This window comes from Cibotium barometz, chromosome 25 (genome assembly GCF_041138505.1).
Source record: "Cibotium barometz isolate CiBa-2024 chromosome 25, ASM4113850v1, whole genome shotgun sequence".
Classification (NCBI taxonomy): domain Eukaryota; kingdom Viridiplantae; phylum Streptophyta; class Polypodiopsida; order Cyatheales; family Cibotiaceae; genus Cibotium; species Cibotium barometz.
The window spans coordinates 50,308,977-50,327,916 of NC_141070.1; the positions used below are offsets into that span (position 1 = coordinate 50,308,977).

Genomic DNA, 18,940 nt, shown 5'->3' on the forward strand with positions numbered 1-18,940 from the left:
GTGGAAGAGCAATAAGCCAAGATTAAGCCACAGCATCGCAAGGGCATAGATCTTAAGGAAAATCCCTCTCTATTAACCTCCTTGAAAAGTTAGTAAGGGATCTGGAGAGCGATTACCAGGCTTGGGCACACTAATAGGGCAGGTGTTTGGCCCTCGTCCCCTATAGAAATATTAAAAGTGTGGATTCATATAGAGAATGGTTGCCACCACTCGATACCTTCCCAACAACTTCTTTATCTTCCTCTTTAAGGAAGAGAAAATGGACTTGGATGCCCTCATACCTGGGTAGTGGATTATGAGAAATTCTCCTTTGATTCTATTCAAGTGGTATCCATCCTTCTCCCCTGTGGATGACAAACCCAGTTAAGTCCCGATCTAAGTCCCGGTCTGGGTGGAGCTTCCCAATCTCCCATTCTCTCTCTACCCCCTACTACAAAGAATAGTATCCCCTTTAGGAAATTGCTACATTAAATCCCATGGGGCACAAGGTCACTACATCAGAAATTGCCCCATTAAATCCCCTCCCCCTATGTCTCACTCTAAAGAAAAGGAAGCTGTCCCCATAGGAGGAAAGAAAGGCAAAGCTCCTCAAAAGACTAAACCTAAACCCTCAGTCCAATCCCTTAACCAATTCACTGCTCTTTTAAACAATGCTTATGAGCCCATACATGATGTGCTTCTCAGTTCCTCTAAAGAGGAGGCCAGCTCCTCAGAAGACTAAACCCAAACCCTCAGTCCAATCCCTTAACTGATTCACTGCTCTTTTAAAGAATGCTTATGACCCCATACATGATGTGCTTCTCAGTTTCTCTAAAGAGGAGGCCAATGACTCTGAAGATGATGAATCAGTTAAAGCAACACAGCTCAAAACCTCCCTCTCTGAATTGGTCGACCACCTTGATGGAATGGAGATAGTCGTCAAAGAAAACCCCTCTCACCAAGGAAAGAACCTATCATCTCCCTACCCAAACCCATCCTGCTCTAAGGAGGTAGCCTGTCAAAGCCTTCTTAGAGTCAAAACCAAAAGAAGAAAGCGAGAGCACAAAGCTCACCCATGACTCCTGGTAACCTAGGAAAAAAGAAGAGCAAAGGTCTCCTATGAAGATTGTTTCCCTTAATGTCAAAGGGATCACTGACCCCCATCGGTCAACTATAATTAGAAATTGGCTGTATGAGTCTAAGTGCTCCTTGGATTTCATCTGTCTCTAGGAAATTAAAGTGTCAGGACCAGACCTTACCTCCATACTTGCTAAGGTGTCGTCAACATATAGGGGGGTTGACAACTGCCCTAAGCTATGGTAGTATAAGGTGGAGAGTCTCCACCACCATGCTGGTTGATATTATGTTACTGATGTTTGTACTGGCCCCTTTCTATCTCCTTGTGAGATTTTTCTAATATATAAACTCTTGCCTTATATATATATATATATATATATATATATATATATATATATATGTACACTGATAGATTTCATGAATAGCATGTAATAACAACCATGGCAAACGATAGCATTCTGTCCTTGGAAGATCCCTACTCAAAGTATTTGTCTTCAACCAAAGGTGAAAAGGATCCGTGTAAGGTCCAACATGTAAAGTTAGATCTGGTTGCTGACGAGGAAAGGCTCACGTGGTAATGTTTGTATAAGATACATTGAACGCGGACCAAAAAAGAAGATATATATATTCCGTGTATATGTATGTATGTAGGGAAAGAATCATCGCGCAGAGAGACGATCCACCCACAGACGATCAAAGGACAACCATGGTGGTAGCAACAGCAGCAATCGACGCATTTGCTATCGGGTCCTTGCCGGAGCAGAAGACCGTCAACGCCGGGCCATTCCCTTTAGTTCTAACCCCTAACCCTAACGCTAGCCCTAACCCTATCTCCAGCGCAGAAGGCGTGGCCCTAGCCTTGGCTCAGAACAGGGCGTGGGTGGATGCGCAGTTGCTCCAGCATGGCGCGCTGCTGCTTCGCGGCTTTCCTCTCGTCTCTGCCGCAGACTTCAACGCTGTCGTCGAGGCCTCCGGCTGGGCAGAGCTTCCCTACGTGGGCGGCGCCGCCCCCCGCACCAACGTTGTAGGCCGTGTCTTCACCTCTAACGAGTCTCCCCCGGACCAGAAAATCCCCTTCCACCATGAGATGGCCCAGGTTCGTGCTTTCGAATCCCTGCCCTGTTTGCCATTTCTGCATGTGGGGTGTTATCTTTCTTTTCAACATAAAAGAACATCCTGTTATGCTGCAATGTGTTGGTTGCCTTATTTGCTGTGTAGTGTTGTGCTTTAAAAATCCGTCTATTTAATGTCATCTGTGGGTTGTCGTATGTATGCTGCTGGGTGCTTTTGGGTCTTCTTTGTAACCTGTTGGACTGAATTTCCCTTGCCCTGTGTAGATTGTAGAATCATTTCTTTCTTGTTTATGCCTTCGATTTTGTTTTTGAAAAGGTTTCCTGTGTGATTGAAAACAATATTCACTACACTGAGAGGTCATGAATGCTAGGCATACCTACTATTTGATTTGTGAGAAGCTTGTGATGTTATACCTCATCATATGAAAGGCTCTGTAACACGTTTGGTGGTTTCCAGGTGCCAGAGTATCCGTCTAGAATATTGTTCTTTTGTGAAGTAAAGCCTGCAGAAGGTGGGGAGACTCCCATTGTCTTGAGTCATTCAGTGTACACACGAATGCATACCATGTATCCAGATTTTGTAGATAAGCTAGAAAAGCATGGCCTGTTATACATCCGGATCTTGGGAGAGGGCGACGATCCTTCCTCTGCAATTGGCAGAGGATGGCAGTCTACCTTTCTAACAAAGGACAAAGATGAAGCAGAGAAGAGGTACACCTTTGCATTCATTTTTCATTCTTAGCAGTTGCGTTTTGCTTTTTAGTCACGTGTTGGGGACTCTTGTGTATATTAAATATTAATGTAAAACTTACTGCTCTTTTAACACGTATATAACAGAGCAGCAAAGCTTGGTATGAAGTTGGAGTGGCTAGCTGATGGCAATGTTAAGACCATTTCAGGTCCATTGCCAGCTATCAAGTTAGATGAAAGGAGAGGGCAAAAGGTTTGGTTTAATAGTATGGTGGCTGCCTATACTGGTTGGGAGGATAGTCGCAACGATCCTAAAAAGGCAGTTATTTTTGGTGATGGGTCACCATTACCAGAGGAAGCAGTTCTTGGTTGCTTGGATATTCTTCATGACGAGAGTGTAGCTATTCCATGGCAACCAGGTGATTTGTTTATTTTGGATAATATAGCTGTACAGCATGCAAGGAGGCCATTTGAGGTTCCCCGTCGAGTGCTCGCTTCTTTGTGCAAATGAAGACCATCCATGACAATAAATTCTGCTCATTGGACAAGGCTTAATGACATGAGTGATGATCCACGTTAAGTGCGACTGAAGGCATTGTAAACAATAGTAGTACTCAAAAGGGCATTTGAACTAGTATATATCTCTGTAGCAGCAAAATATAGGTCTCTCTCTACTCTCTTGTTAAACCAACAGGTCTAGTACTTTCCTGTTTTATCAAGTGTTTAACTTCTTTATTTTGTTGTTAACAGTTTTGTATCCATATAACCTCTTGCAGACTATTACGAACATGTGATTTGTCTTGTGAATTTGACTGAATGAAAGGCTACTAGTGGCACTTACTTGTGCTAGCTATGCTGCTGAGCATGGATAGCAAATCAAACATGCTTGTAAAATTGTGTTGGCAAACTCCCGCGGATTTCTTTGTTTATGATACTAAAACACGAAAAGAACAATGAGAAGGCAAGATCAGCAGAAGATACAAAGTACCCATCAGCATGAGCATTGTGACTTGTGTGCCCAGTCTTTTCTAGGGTCTCTCGGTGAGGAACAAAGCTGCCCTTCTGTAGGAAAACCTCCTGGGTAGCTGTCTTAAGTCAATTGGTCATCATGAATATGTCGAATTGTGAGACCTTTGTCTCATCTGAGTTGGATGGGTTCTATATGGCATCTCGTGTTACTCTTGGTGGATCTTATCAAGATGAGGGACTGTTCTGTAGGGCCTTTAACAAACTGCATGGTCTATCCCCTAGGTGTGCAAGGAGACTGCTGCGTATAAGACCTTAGTAGATTTTCTGTTTGTTGGTCATTTTGATCCTTGGATTTTGCTCTCTTCCCTTGGAAAAGTGAGCATTTGATTCTCGGATTTCGTTTCCACTTCCCAATGCATTGGGACTTTTGTTCGGCAATTATTAAAATTAAAGTTGAACCGTGCAAAAAGTATCATTGTCGTGAAAAAACAAGTACAACTTGTCTTGCTTGGTATGCCTTAATTTTGGAGTTGTTTAATGGTGAAGCGAACTAAATACTTCAGCCTATGGCTCCAGGACATTGAAGACTCAGAGAGAATCATCACATGTAAAGACAAAGCGAAAACTCATCCATTTCTTGATGTTTCGTCTAAATCTTCCTTCAACCTAATTACATTCAACCACATGCATAAGTAATTTTCAAGGTCAGGAACCAAGGTGTCAACATATGTCAAACAAGTGACTTGAACATGACACAATGTTTTTTGTTCATGGTAACAAAATTGATTTGAAACAAGGACATCATAATAGTTATAGATTTTTTAAAGTGTTCTTTGAATAAGAAAAGGATTCAAAGCAAACTTTTTAGCCATTCTCTAAAAGCATATGGAGGCCCACAAATGAAGAATTTGAAGGGGAAAGACTAGTAGAGTTATATGTGCAACCAAACATTGGCCTTACTATTTTGGGGCATGGTGAATGAATGGTCCATTATGGGAGATCAATTGTGGGAGGACTAAATGAAAAGAAGCATAGGCACACAAGCACAATGTGGGCGAGGGTAGCTTGCAAAAAAAAAACCCAAGAAAACATCTTAGAGGCATTAGAGGCTACACAAAAAAAAAGACTAAAAAAGGTACTAAAAAGTCATAGCATATAAGGTCGAGAAAAGAATAATAGTTGGCTTGGTAGAAGGCCAAGAAGAAGGAAATCGAAGGCTCCAAGAGGAAGCTCATTAAGAAGCCTCATCAAGAAGGGGGGTAAAGTGAAAAGTTGAGCATTAAAAAATGGAGATTAAATGAAAATCGTAATTCAAACTTCCATGTGACTTTTATGTGGCTCTCATGTGGGCCATGCCCTCTTTATGAATCCATGTCTCAACCTAGTCCATAATTGCATCCACCATGGAAGTCTGCTCTGCAAACTGATAGCACACAGAATCCTTAAAATTGCAAAACATGCACGATAATTGAAGACCATTGGATGAATTCTTTGATTGTATATGTGTGTTGCTACTCTCTGGGCAGATGTCCCCTTCAAAGATCATCATATTTACTAGGTGCATGTAATCGGCTAGCACCTTTCTACAAAGCTCGATGAACATGAGCAAGTTTAATGGCTGGTCCAAGACATGTCCTTGATATATAAACATGAGTGACAACCTAAAGAGCCAAATGGAGGTACTAGGTAGGGCTGCAACACCAAATTTGACAAGTGGGATGCCACTTCTAGGATCAACTGATCCTTTCCTACATCCACCCTAACCGACTCGGTTGAGTCCAAGCTTGCAGGCACTTAGGCACTTTCCTTTGCTAACTCTTATTGCCTTTGCAAGCCTCTTATTATATGATCCCTTTTCCCAATCTCAATTGCATCCAAGGCATTTGTAAATCTTATGTTGGCCTCAGCCTACTGCTCATGGAAAGCTTGCAAAGTGCTCTCTTATTTTGCAGTGTCCCAATGGCTTGGTTGGCCATGAGCCCCGTAATCTTATCTACTCTTGCAAAATTGGAATCTATTATTTAGCTTATGTGGCCCTTTGTCCTTGTACATTATGAAGTTAGCAAAGCAAAGCCACAGAGAGTTGGATCAACTCGATACATCCTTCTTAGATGTCATGGTTGTCCAATTGCAATTTGCAATTGGAGCATGGCTCTCACATCTTTGGCAATCCATTTTACAAGCTACTTTACATTAGGGGATATTGGTCCCATGATTTGTGGCACTGTATGCATTCTTGCATGTCCTGTCCAATGGTGGTTGTTTGTGTGTTGCTTTAAGAGGGGCCTTCTATTTCTTTGCCCTTGCCTTTTCATTGTGGCTTTGCCACCACCACCACGGGGAAGGGGTTCTCTCCATGTCGATATATCCAACTTTGAAATCATCACCAAATTTATTCCTCTTAATTTTAGCTTCTTCCTCTGGCCTCTAGTTTCTAGAGCTTTCTCAATAGTCACTTGTGCTTCCTTTTCTACCCTCAAGGAGGTTCACTTAAAAATATGTAACTCTACTATGTGCGATCATTAGGAGGGATTTTTAAACCAAGATTTTGAGACAAATTTACAGAAATCTACTTACATAAGAGGGTTTGAAATGGCATTTTGAAAAAAAAAACTCATAAGTTTATAAGGAAAAAGGGGGTCAAAATTCACAAAAGAGTATTTTTTAATACCCTTTGAATATACGTTATATGTAGGTCTTCCTAAAAGTACACCCCCCCAAGCTTCTACCTGGGGCTTCTTTGTAGGGGAGTGAATGTGTTTATTTCCTTCCTCCCTTGTGATGCTTGTTGAAGGTCTACCCATCTGAGAGCCTTTTCATTGGTGCAAGAAGCTATTGGAGGGTCTCTATCCCTAAATAGATAATTCTGGTCAAAAGGAGTCTTGCCCCGAGGTAGTGCCCTCCCAAAGTTAAAAAAATTTCCAATTCTCTGTATACTAATTCTATCAAATTTTGCACTGTGGCCTCTACATCTTGCTCTTTATAAGCTCGGTAGAGTTTAAGGAGTACCCTTGTGTCTACCTTTGTAAAATGGTTTGGCTTGTAAAAAGAGAAATATGTACATATTGCTTTGGTTAGGATGACTAGGTAAGGTAGCATGACATCGGTCCAATGAGACTTTATCAATTAAGCGGGGCCAAATAAGGTTGTCCTTTGTACCTCTATGGTATTGTGTTTAATCTAAGCATGACTAAGTCTGGGAAACCTTAGGAATGTCTATATTAACTCCATTGTGAGCCTTAAAATAACCCCTTATACTCACCTTGACCTTGGACTGGATCTACATGGAATGCTTTGGTTGGCGTTCATATGTGGGCATTTCTTGGAAGCATATGAGAAAGTCCATTCCCTAGGGTGGGAGCCTAAAGAAGTTGAGGAGGCCTACCTTGTGCAGGAGCGTGCTGGCATTTAAATCCTCAAGGATGGTGGCAATCTGGGGATGGCACCATGGCATTATATGCTTTCTTAGTGTGCCCATCCTTGATGTGAAACTTAAGCATGTAGGCGCTCACCATTTCTAGCTCTGTGGCTCTGAAGTACCCCACCCTGTCTGTGTAAGGATTTGATAAGGAATATAAGGAGGCATTCCCTTTTTTTTTTTCTTGTGGGTCTGCAGGTCCGGCTGCACCCCTTGGCGATGGTCATTTTGATTCACTTTATGTAATGAGGCAACAATCTGAATGCAATAGGCCTTCTTGGCTTGGCAATAGGCTACTACACTTGGGCTCGAGTAAGCTATCCATAATGTGAACGATCTGAGCTTAAACGATCTGAACTGGAGTGATTTGTATTGGAGGCGATCTAGAAAATGAATGATTCGATTTGAAAGTTTGGGCGATCTGCTGGCTTTGATCAAACAATGGGATCGACCATGAGAAGTTTACAAACGATTTGAGATTTTGGGATCGATGATTAAAAAAGTATGGGCGATTTGGTTTCTTTAGGATTGGCATTCATAATTATAGAATGTGGGATTGGCGATTTGGTTTCGATGTTGAGCGTTGGGATCGAAATTCGATGATTATTTGAAAAGGTGCAATCTGAATTTAGGATTGGAGAAGGGTGAGATCGGGAGTTAGGATAGGTTAAAGTCACAATCGGTGATCTAGATAAGTGAATTGAGATCGGTGATTCAGAAGTAAAGATTTTAGGATCATCAGTCGAGATTAAAGCATTAGGATCGAGGACGATCAAGAGTCAGGTAGTGATCCTAGTTTTGGGATTATTGAATTGGTTTGGATCGGCGATTCAAAATTTTACTTTTTCTTCCCTTAGGGTTTTTTCAGCTGTGGTTGGGTGTTTCTACAAGGGTCACAACAAAATCAAGGTGCCTAATGCACGTGTCTCTAATGTAGCCACACACGTGCCTAATGCACGTGTCTCTAATGTAGCCACACTATCGATGCAATTGAACGCGTAAAGCAAGAAGTGTAAGAACATTCATTGGGGGTCTATCAATGATGAGGTTTTCCTATCATTAGTTGGAGAGCGAGGATTTTGTTGTGGAATTATCAAGCAGCAGTAATGGGTCGTACACTAGGCCAAGCAGAGGAAGGTTTCCCTTCTGTCCTCTTGCTAGTGCCCCCCATCTAGGAATTCACGTGACATGCTCTCAGAGTTGAGGTTTTACTTAAGTGTACTTTGCGATTAGTGGGTGAATGTGGGACTTACTCCTTCACTTTGTCGACATTGACTCTGACTTGACCATTATGCTTATAGCATCTTGCATATGTGACTTGACTTGACTTAATAGTCTCTAGCGCAAGCGACTTGACTACAAAAGACCTAGTGAACGGGGATGGTCACCAAGGGAGCTTGGTGGAGGGAGCTTTTCTTGGCTGCCCTCTCTCTCTACTTGAACAATCTCTCTCTAACTATTGCCACCACCATCTCCGCCCACCACCACAACCCAGCCCAGCCCACACCACCCTCTCTCTCCTTCTCCCACCCTCTTCCCTCCGCCTCTCTCTCTTCCCTCGCTTTCCCTCTCCCACCCTCCCTCTCTCACTCTCTCTAGGAGAGAGAGTGTGGTGTGGGCTATATCCATCTCTATCCTCCTCTCTCCTTCTCCCACCCTCCCTCTCTCTCTCTCTCTCTCTCTCTCCCTTTCACTCTCCCACCCTCCCTCTCTCTTCGTCTCCCACCCTCCCTCTCCCTCCTCTCTCTCCCTTCCTTTCACTCTCCACCTCCCTCTTTCCTCTCTCTCTCTCTCTCTCTCTCTCTCTCCTTGTCCCACCAATGCCTAGCCCACACCACCCTCTCTCTCCTTCTTCCACCCTCTTCCCTCCCTTTCCCTCTCCCACCCTCCCTCTCACTCTCTCTATCCTTGTTTCTCTTTGCTAACACTCTCTCTCTCTTCTATTACCACCGTCCATTTCTCTCCCTCCCTTTCACTCTCCCGCCCTCCCTCTCTATCCTTCTCCTATTCTCCTTCCCTCTCTTGCTCTCTATATCCCCCTCTCCCTCTCTATCCTTCTTTTACCTCTTATGCCCCTTCCCTCTCTCGCTCTCTATATCCTCCTCTCTCTCTATCCATCTCTTTGCTCACTCTCTCTATCCTTCTCTTTACTCTCTCTCTATCTCTCTCTCTCCCCTTATCTTTGCTAACTCTCTCTATCCTTCTCTCTTTTGTAGCTCTCTCCCTCTCTATCCTTCTCTTACCTCTTATCCTCCTTCCCTCTCTCGCTCTCGATATCCTCCTCTCTCTCTCTCTCTCTCTCTCTCTCTCTCCATCTCATTGCCTATCCTTCTCTTTACTCTCTCTCTGTCTTTGTATACTCCCCCCTCTCTCTATCCTTCTTTTGGCTCTCTCTCTCTATCCTTCTCTTTGCTAACTCTTGCTCTATCCTTCTCTTGGCTCTCCTCTCTCTCTCTCTCTCTCTCTCTCTCTCTCTCTCTCTCTATCCTTCTCTTTGCTAACTCTTCAATGCTTCTCTTTGCTCACTCTCGCCTCTCTCTCTCTCTCTCTCTCTCTCTTTCAATCCTTTTTTTTGCTCCCTCTCACTATCTTCCCTCTCTCTCTCTCCCTCTCTACCCTTATCTCTCACTCTTTTAGTTCCTTTCTTTGCTCACTTTCTTTATCCTCCCTCTATCTCTTCCCTTCTCTTTGCTCTCGCTCCCTCTCTCTCTTTCTCTCTCACTCACCCTTTATGTCCTTCTCTTTGCTCACTTTCTCTATATTTCTTTCTCATTTCTCAACAAAGCTTACTCAACTCATGTTTTGTGTACAGATCCTCAAGTCACTACCTATTTTCATCCACATAATACAGAAATGTCAATTCTTTATTGGTTTGTACGACATGTATATAAACATCATTTTTGCAGAGGGGAATGATGTCTTATTGTTGCAAAACCCCAACATACATTGCTCTCGTCCTCTTTCTCTCTTTTTTAATATGAAAAATAAGATCATGACACAATCATAAACAATTGCTACAAATAAGATCATGACCCAGTCACTTGAATATTCACCAATAAATATGTTTACTACACTATAATGAAATCTTCATCAAGACACCCTCCACTACATTCTCTTTGGGATTAATACAAACAATGTTCATGCCTAATTTTTGTGCTACCATAGCACAATCTCCACATCCGACATAAAGCTCTACTAACACTTGCCCTTGCTTTACATGATGCCTCAATAAGCTATTCCAAAAGTCATATCCACGCTCAGATCCTCCAACAAAGAAAACATCTCTCTTAATTCCACCAAAAAATGTAAACCCCTTATTTTGGAGCACATGAAGAGTTAACTCCATACCTCGCCATAATGTCCCATCTGGGCATCTGCCCCAGTGCATCATGTTGCAAGGATCAATGGTATAATCAGGTGAGAAAGGTTGTGTATGGTTTTGCCCAACTATGCTCATGAAGGTAGCAGCAATGAGGGTATGTATCTGCACAAGAGTATGAGATGATTTTTTGTAGCAAAAAGTGATGCTCAATGGCAACCTCTATGGTTATTGTTGCTTACCTCTTGTCCAAAGACATCGCACATTCACCAGGAGAAGCCAGAGCGCTCGGTGTGAACTATAATGGTTGCCACTTGATACACAGTACGATGATAATGATAGAGCCATTGTCATCTAAGATAGTCTCACAAATCTAAAGCAATGCATACTCCTTTCCATCTATGTGGCATCAGAATGACATACACAAAACGTAAGCATGGCATACACACAACATATGCATAATAACACATAAGGTCTTAAATCATCTGATCACTTCATGGTGGGACAATGTCTTCGGGGTAGCCATAAATAGAACCTCTTGTGGGCAACCTCACTACAATAGAATCACACGCTGTGCTTGTATTGACACCTTTAACAATAAAGGTCCTGTCTCCCACATTCGCCTCCTGTCACATATCAAAGACATGTTCTAGCTCTGGTGGGGACACCACTGGTTTAGAAGTGCATGGCCTAAAGGATCCCCAACACATGCCATCATCTTTGTAGAATGATGTCCTGCCACACCATGTTGAGTAGAGTTATACATCAATTGTTATTACCAGAATATAAAATACACACCTTTACAATCTTTTCACATGTGGTCACAATTGATTATTACACCTCTTAACGCCGAGGCTTCTATAATGGTAGAGAAACTAGCACTTTAATGTTCGCTTAGAGCCGAGGACTACTGTCGTGATACAACGAGACTCTCCTACAAAGAGTACATTTTGTAAGTGCATGCACAACACAAATACTTTACATTATTATTACCAATGAGTAAAATCATACTTGGAAAATTCATTTAGATTAGAGTGAGGTCACCCAGGCTAGGTAGATTAATTGGTCGCAATGGTGCATTTGGCGCTTCACCTCTTGCCAAGGTTATCTGAATCCATAAGTTAATCTATGTTAGTATACAAACAATGTAACAATAATACCAATGAACCACCACAAGTAAAAGAGTACCCCACCTGTGTTGCTGCATGACCAACTTCTTCAACTTTTGGGGTTGCCTTGATCTTGCGAGTGCTATCATTCAGAATCGCTTTCGTCATATTCTGATGGAGAGGTATTAGAGTCGTCCTCTTCCTGTAGTGACTTTCCTTTTCCCTTTCCCTTCGTTTCATCTTTTTTTGGCACTTTGCCCCTTTATCATCATCATCATCCTCTTCATCTTCATCATCCCCTTCATCTTTCACATAAGACCTTTGCCCTTGCCTTGAACATGTGATTTGTCACATAGACTTCTAGGCTTCACAATAGAATTCACGATTCAAAAAGATATAAGAAACAATATTTAAAATAAAGTGAAATATCTCATTGTATAGTTCATACCATGGTTGATTGCTTCACTTTACAAGCCCGAGTATACATCTCCTTCTCGCTCTTGGGAAATTTGCCACTTGGAAAGTCAAGGAACATCTTGGGTGGCTGCGAGGTACTCCTATTATTCACAAATTACAACATTAGTGGATTATATGAAAATGTTAATCATATATTGCAAGTGTCTAAAGATTAAAGGTTTACCTGGAATACTATTTAGGAAAGTTTTGAAAGCTTGCAATTATACCAGGATAGGCGGCCCTTTTTTATCTATGTCGAGGCATGCTTGTCCATCCATGCCTTGTTCATCTCTCTAGTGTGCTTCATAATTGTTTCTTTGTTTGCCAGCCCAAGTGCCCTAATGAGGCACACTTTCTCCACAAGGGAAGAAGAAACATAGCCCACTTCATTCATCCTATCAAATTTAAGGTTATGATGAAAGATTGAAACATAGTACGTCGAATATTCCTAATTCAAAGAGTCTTAAAATATATATTCTCATACCTATTTAAGAGAACTATCACTGTGAGAACCTCCCCCTTGCTATCCTCATTGAATTCAATAAGGATAGCGTCAACACAAGGATGTCTTCATGTGACATTCTGGAATGCTACAATTCATGTGACATTCTGGAATGCTACAATTACATGGTACAAATCTAACTAGTCCCAAAACTATTTTATAAAACAAAAGACCGCATTCAAAAAAGTAGGCAATTTAAGTAGACTCACATTTATTAATCTCATCCATCCATATCAAAAAAGTAGGCAATTTAAGTAGACTCGCATTTATTAATCTCATCCATCCATATCACAACTCGATGATTTCCATCCCACACACATCTTGTTGCTCATGAATTCCAACTTTATGCCTTTGATCATATTCTCGAACTCCTCGTTTTTCAATCGCCAAATGTCATCCCATGTAATAGCATCATCTTGAGTCACTTCTCTAATAGGATTATGGGATGAGGAGATGGAGCAAATGTCATCCCATGTAATAGCATCATCTTGAGTCACTTCTCTAATAGGATTATGGGATGAGGAGATGGAGCAAATGAACCTGCATCTATTGGCAATATAGCCATTCATATAAAATTTCCTTGCCATCTTTTTATACCTAAACCGCACTCTTCGTATAGAGGGGTTATTCACAAGTTTGCACAAGGGAATAGGTGGCAAAGGAGTGGATTTCACCACCTGCAATGCACACACACACGTTATGCTTGGTAATCCAAAAGATAACTTATGTAAAATTTGATAAAAATTGGTTAACAATTACCTTCACTCTATTAAGACTGTCTTGTAAGAGTTCTAATCGCAATCGAGTTGCATGAGTCACCATGAAACCCTCTTCGTTCTCGCCTTCTTTTTCAATTCCCTCGTCCACCTCTCCTACTTCCTTAGTTTCTTTAATGGTTTTTGAAGAAGCACCTTTCTTCGAAGACTTAGCAACTCGACTTGGATTTCTTCGAGGAACACTCCAATCATCATCTTCCTTTTGCACTTTCTTCCTCTTCTTGGTACTTGTCACTTCTTGGCTTGCTTGCCTAGCAAGTGTGCTCTTATGTTTTCCACACTTTGGATGTGGGGTTTCCTTTGATGTGTTTGTAACAATCTAAAAACATTGCCTGGCAAGTGTGCTCTTATGTTTTCCACACTTTGGATGTGGGGTTTCCTTTGATGTGTTTGTAACAATCTAAAAACATTGACATATACAAGACACATTGCTCTCAAAAAAATCACTAAAAAAGAGCATAATTGAAAAGGTGGAGATAGATAAAATAAGACTTACACAATCTTTGGCTGGCCACACAATGATGTATCCTTTGGTTTGAATTAACTTGTTGATATCACCATCTTCGAGGGAAAAAGGAAGAGGAACTTCTCCCACTTCAACATCTTCTATATCGACGTGCCAATATGACCAAGCGGCAAACCAATTCCATGGATAGTATCCATGGTGGGGTCTACATGCAAAATGGTCCCAGTAGCTACCTTGGTATCATTGAACATCAAGGACACTTGTGTTCCTCTTTGGAATTGGGGAGACGCCATGAGGATGAACAAGTAGCATGAGAAGAAGGAGATTGAACAAGGAAGAAAGAGTCCTAAAAGACATAAGAAAGCAAAAGATAAAAATAGAGAAAAAAAGTAATAGATATAATAGAGGGATAGATATAAATAGAGAAAAAAAGATTAAATTAAAAAAATTAGGGTTTTGAAAGAAGAGAAGAAGGAAGAAACAAAGAAGAAGAGAGGAAAGAGAAGAAACAATGAAGAAAAAAGAGGAGAGGAAAAGGAATAGAGAGAGAGAGAGAGAGAGGAAAAAAGAGAGTGAAGGAAGGGTTGGTGAGAGAGAGAAAAGTGGAGTTCTGTGAGAGAGAGAAATAGTGTGTGTGTGTGTGTGTGTGTGTGAAAGAGAGAGAGGGAGAGGGCTATCATTTTAGCATTTAGAGAGGGAGGGCGTCTGTGAAAGAGAAGGAGAGGGGGCTATCGTTTTATGGGGGAGAGGTGAGAGTTTTGCTTTTATGAAGGAGAGGGGGCTATCGTTTTATGGGGGAGAGGTGAGAGTTTTGCTTTTAGGGAGGAGAGGGGACATTTTGATGTTAGGAGGGAGGGGGGAGGGGGAGAGAGGGCGGCCACGTTTTTTTTTTGGAGGGGGGGGAGAGAGAGAGAGGGCTACCGCATTGTTGGGGGAGAAGAGGGATTTCGTGTTTTGTTTAGGGGAGGGGAGGAGGGTTGCCGCATGGGCTTAAGAATTTAATGGGGGGGAAGGCACGTGCGCCCCCACTAAGGGCGACGCTGGGGGGTACGACACCCCCACCAACTAAGGGCAATAGTCGCCCTTAGTTTTGGTGGGGGGAGGGGGGTCGCCAACTAAGGGTGACCGTCCCTCCCTCCCCTTCCCCAACGTTCTAAGGGGGTGACCATCACCCATAGTAGGTGGGGGGAGGTCGCCAGCTAAGGGCGACGGTCGCCCTTAGTTGGCGACCCCTCCCCGCCCCACCCACTTAAAGGTGACTATCGCCCTTAGTGGGTAGGCCCTCCCACTAAGGGCGATGGTCGCCCTTAAGTGGGTGGGGGGAGTTGCCCTTAGTACTAAGGGTGACGGTCAGCCTTAAGTGGGTACAGGCCCCCCCCACCCACTTAAGGGTTACCGTCGCCCTTAGTGGCTGATCCCCCCCACCCACTTAAGGGTGACCATCGCCTTTAGTGGGGGGGAACCCACTAAAGGCGACAGGTCGCCCTTAAGTGGGTGGGGGGGAAGGGGTAACCAGCTAAGGGAGACTAAGGGCAATGGTCACCCTTAGTAGGAGGGGGCGCCCTTAGTGGGTGACCCCCCCACCCAGACGAGGTCGCCCCACCCACTTAACGATGCAAGTGGGTGAGGGGGTCACCAACTAGGGGCGATCCCTTGTCTCCCTTAGTGGGCAAACCCCCACCCACCCACTTAAGGGCGAGGGTGGGGAGGGGTCGCCAACTAAGGGCGATCCCCCCCTAACCAACTAAGGGAGACCGTTGGACCTTAGTGGATGGGGGGTTCACCAACTAAGGGAGACCGTTGGACCTTAGTGGATGGGGGGTTCGCCAACTAAGGGTGACCCGCCCTCCACCAACTAAGGGCAACCGTCGCCCTTTGTTGGTGGGGGGGTGTCATGGTAAACCATGACCCACTAAGGGCACGACCCCCCCACCAACTAATACCTCTCTCTCTCTCTCTCTCTCTCTCTCTCTCTCTCTCTCTCTCTCTCTCGATCAATTAATTTATCAATCACATGTATAACACTATTGTCTAGCATCAACTCCATGGGGTGATGGAAGGACATTGTGTTTATGTCACATTGCATATGCATTCTCTTATGCTAGGAAGTTATGCCTAAACTACCCACTCTTTCCAGTAATGCCTAAACTACCCACTCTTTCCAAGCACATATTTACTTGGGGTTAAAATCAATTTCTTAAGAACTATACAATACATGTACTCTTTACTTAAAATAAAAATGGATGGAATCATAAAAAGATATGGTAGAAAGGTTATAATTTAAATTGGGATCACATAAGACATATAAAGGTTATGCAATCATTATATGATAGTTAGTTATGGAATAATCATTATATAGGAGTTAGTTGGAATAATAATTAAATAGGAGTTAGTTGGAATAATAATTAAATGAGAGTTAGTTATGCATGCATTTATTATATAGTATAATTATTAAAAACGAATTTTAGATTTTGTGTATTCATGACATTATTTATAATGATCATTTTTTTAAATGAGTATTTTTTAAAAAAAATCTAATATGTATAGAATTAGTGTTTAGATTTTGAATTCATTATCATTAGTTTGTTGTGTGTTTGTGAGCTGGTTTTTTGAGAGCTTTTCTTTCCATGGAGAACACTTCTTTTCACATTTTTATGGAAGGTTTGGAGAGTGATCCTATTGTTAGAACTGTATAGAGTCATTTTTATATTACTAAAGCTGAAGATTTTGATGGAATATTACGTCCTCACTCTAGATTGAAAGTTTTTGCAATCAAACCACAAGATGATGGTGTAGATCATCTTATACCTATCCAATCAGCTAGACCCGCTAGAGAGGAACCATATTATATATTTGATAAAGATATAACAACATAATACCTTATTATTCCAATAGTAGGAGAGTCAAGCAACAATACAACAAGCACCCCAAAAGAAGTCATTATTGATCTTACAATAGGAGATTCTCCCACAAGTACACCACTTCTTTAGAAGAGTATGGTCAAATACTTATTGTCTGAGGAATCTCATGCTGGTGTTCTTCGTAGATTGTTATTAGCAAAACAAGCACACATATTGAGAAAGTAGAAGAGATTCCTTAAATCTATAATGGTAATGTGGCTTTTGAGTTACCGAATGTACGTGATCCTTCAGCCTCTCTAATGCAAGGAATGGAGCACATGATGGCCATTGTTGGGTGAAACCTGCAGAGAGTCATGTGAAGTTTCCTAGAGTCATGTGAAAGAGTTCTTGTGGAGGCTTATTTGAGTGCACTTATGCCGTGTGTGGAAGCGTGTGTGAAAGCAGAACTATGAACGGTACACTGAATGCAACATCATGAATTGGTAAGCTTATTGTCTTGGCTTAATTTCAGTAAACTTTGATTTATAAGAGTATTTATTGAAACTTTGCAATTTTTCACATAATAGGCAAGCTCACACAGAAACTTCCCTCTTTGGGCTTAACAACATATAGATATGGATCACTAGCTTGTTTCTACTGCAAGAACAAATCTGTATGTAGAAGAATGTGTGGTGCTACGTTGTACTATTGTATGCCTACTAATCCACATATATTGATATTGATGATACATAAAGGGGAACATTTGCATAAGGTGCAAAGGGGCACATCAAGGTAGGCATTGCAAAAGACAAGAGGACTTGTGCAAGAGGAAGTTTCAAAGGTGGCTACAAGTGGTCCAAGGAAGCTACAAATGGATATCACTAAACAACTCATATTGGATGTAGTTGTCAAGAAGCATATGAAGAATGAATCAAATATTAGCAACATGGAATTGTCACTATTATTGGAACACATGCATCCCCTAATTCAATGTCAAAGGTAATGTTCTTTCCATATTGATTTTAATTGTTTGGTAATTCCTGGTGAATGAATGTTTACATAGTTTGTTAAGTTATCCAATTCTCATATAGATTCAAGAGGATGGTGTGTGCTTCTAGGATCAATGGTTCAGTGCAAGGAGCAGAGTCAAGTATCCTAGAATTAAAGATATAATGTGCTTTTGAGTTCTTCCATGGTAGTTGTTTTCTTGGGCAAGCTTTGGATGAGTCAAACCGGTGTTATGTGTTTAAAATGTCAACCACAGGGCCTACATCAGGTTTAGATTTGATAAACCATATGCGCCAAACAAGAGATGGGGATTTGAGGAAGGCTTGGGTTTGTTTTGATCACGTCAGGCGTGTGCAAGGATGGACAACAATGGCTGCACATGTATATGACCCAAGGTACAGTTTAGTCTTGTAAAGTTCTTTAAAAAATTAATCTTGTTTTTAGTACTTTTTCAATTGTCGTATGATGGCATGTAGCTCATGAGGACAATTGCAACTTGCGATATGAAAGAGGAGGACACAGTGGCACAAGTGATTTTCTGGGAGATGATTAACAATGTTATGGTCCAAAAAGGCTTTTCCTAGCCAGATCTTTTTGGCTTCATGGGCTGATGAGGCTGGAGCCAATTGGAGGGCAGTTAAGATAGTCTATAATAATGGACCAAAGAATATATTAGAAGGTCATGAGCATTCATGTGTCTTTTTCATTGGGAACAAAGCTTGAATATCCATACAGTACAATATCTAGTCATGAATTTTCAGGAAGAGCACAAGCGACTATGTCGTCAGTGGTGTTGTGCATTGAGTGAGGAAGAGGCACTTTTAAAATACAAACACATTAGATCGTGGTGGATAAACGGTAAAGTCGCTGATGCAAACTTACTAGCCATGGATTGTTGGCTTAGTTGATGGCATACTAGATATCCCCATTGGAGGAAACATCTTGTAGGGGTAAGTATTAATATACTTTCTTGGTTTTTGAAAATAATAGCTTGTATTTTGAATCTAAATTGTCAACTTAACTATCTGGTTATAGAATGCGGTTGAAGCTTGCAAATTAACTTAATCTCCTATTGTAGGATGTCGACGATGCTTGTGTGCCGCACATTCCGACCACCAATCTAGAAGAAATGAAACATTCAAGTTGGTTAATAGGAGAGGGTTTCAGGGGAAGCATCTCTTTATATGATGCAGTTGTTTCAGACCTTGCTAATGCCCTCTTGCAATCCATAAAGAAGCATGCATTCATGCAAGGTAAA

At 41.8% G+C, this 18,940-nt stretch overlaps 1 protein-coding gene across 1 annotated transcript; it reads left to right on the top strand.

The window, feature by feature from the left end:
- The first annotated feature begins 1,695 nt into the window (after window positions 1–1,695).
- On the top strand, window positions 1,696–3,597 carry LOC147624690 (2-oxoglutarate (2OG) and Fe(II)-dependent oxygenase superfamily protein). Its single transcript, XM_086819723.1, has 3 exons — window positions 1,696–2,152; window positions 2,587–2,840; window positions 2,967–3,597. Exons 1-3 carry the CDS (start codon window positions 1,763–1,765, stop codon window positions 3,328–3,330), a joined length of 1,008 nt encoding a protein of 335 aa, XP_086675849.1. The 5' UTR covers window positions 1,696–1,762; the 3' UTR covers window positions 3,331–3,597.
- Window positions 3,598–18,940: the final 15,343 nt, after the last annotated feature.

Bases quoted from the DNA above. Each gene is read 5' to 3' on its own strand.
- LOC147624690 (XM_086819723.1), top strand. From the start codon at position 1,763: ATGGTGGTAGCAACAGCAGCAATCGACGCATTTGCTATCGGGTCCTTG. The intron at 2,153-2,586 runs GTTCGTGCTTTC...GGTGGTTTCCAG, and splicing joins TCCACCATGAGATGGCCCAG to GTGCCAGAGTATCCGTCTAG. The intron at 2,841-2,966 runs GTACACCTTTGC...CGTATATAACAG, and splicing joins AAAGATGAAGCAGAGAAGAG to AGCAGCAAAGCTTGGTATGA.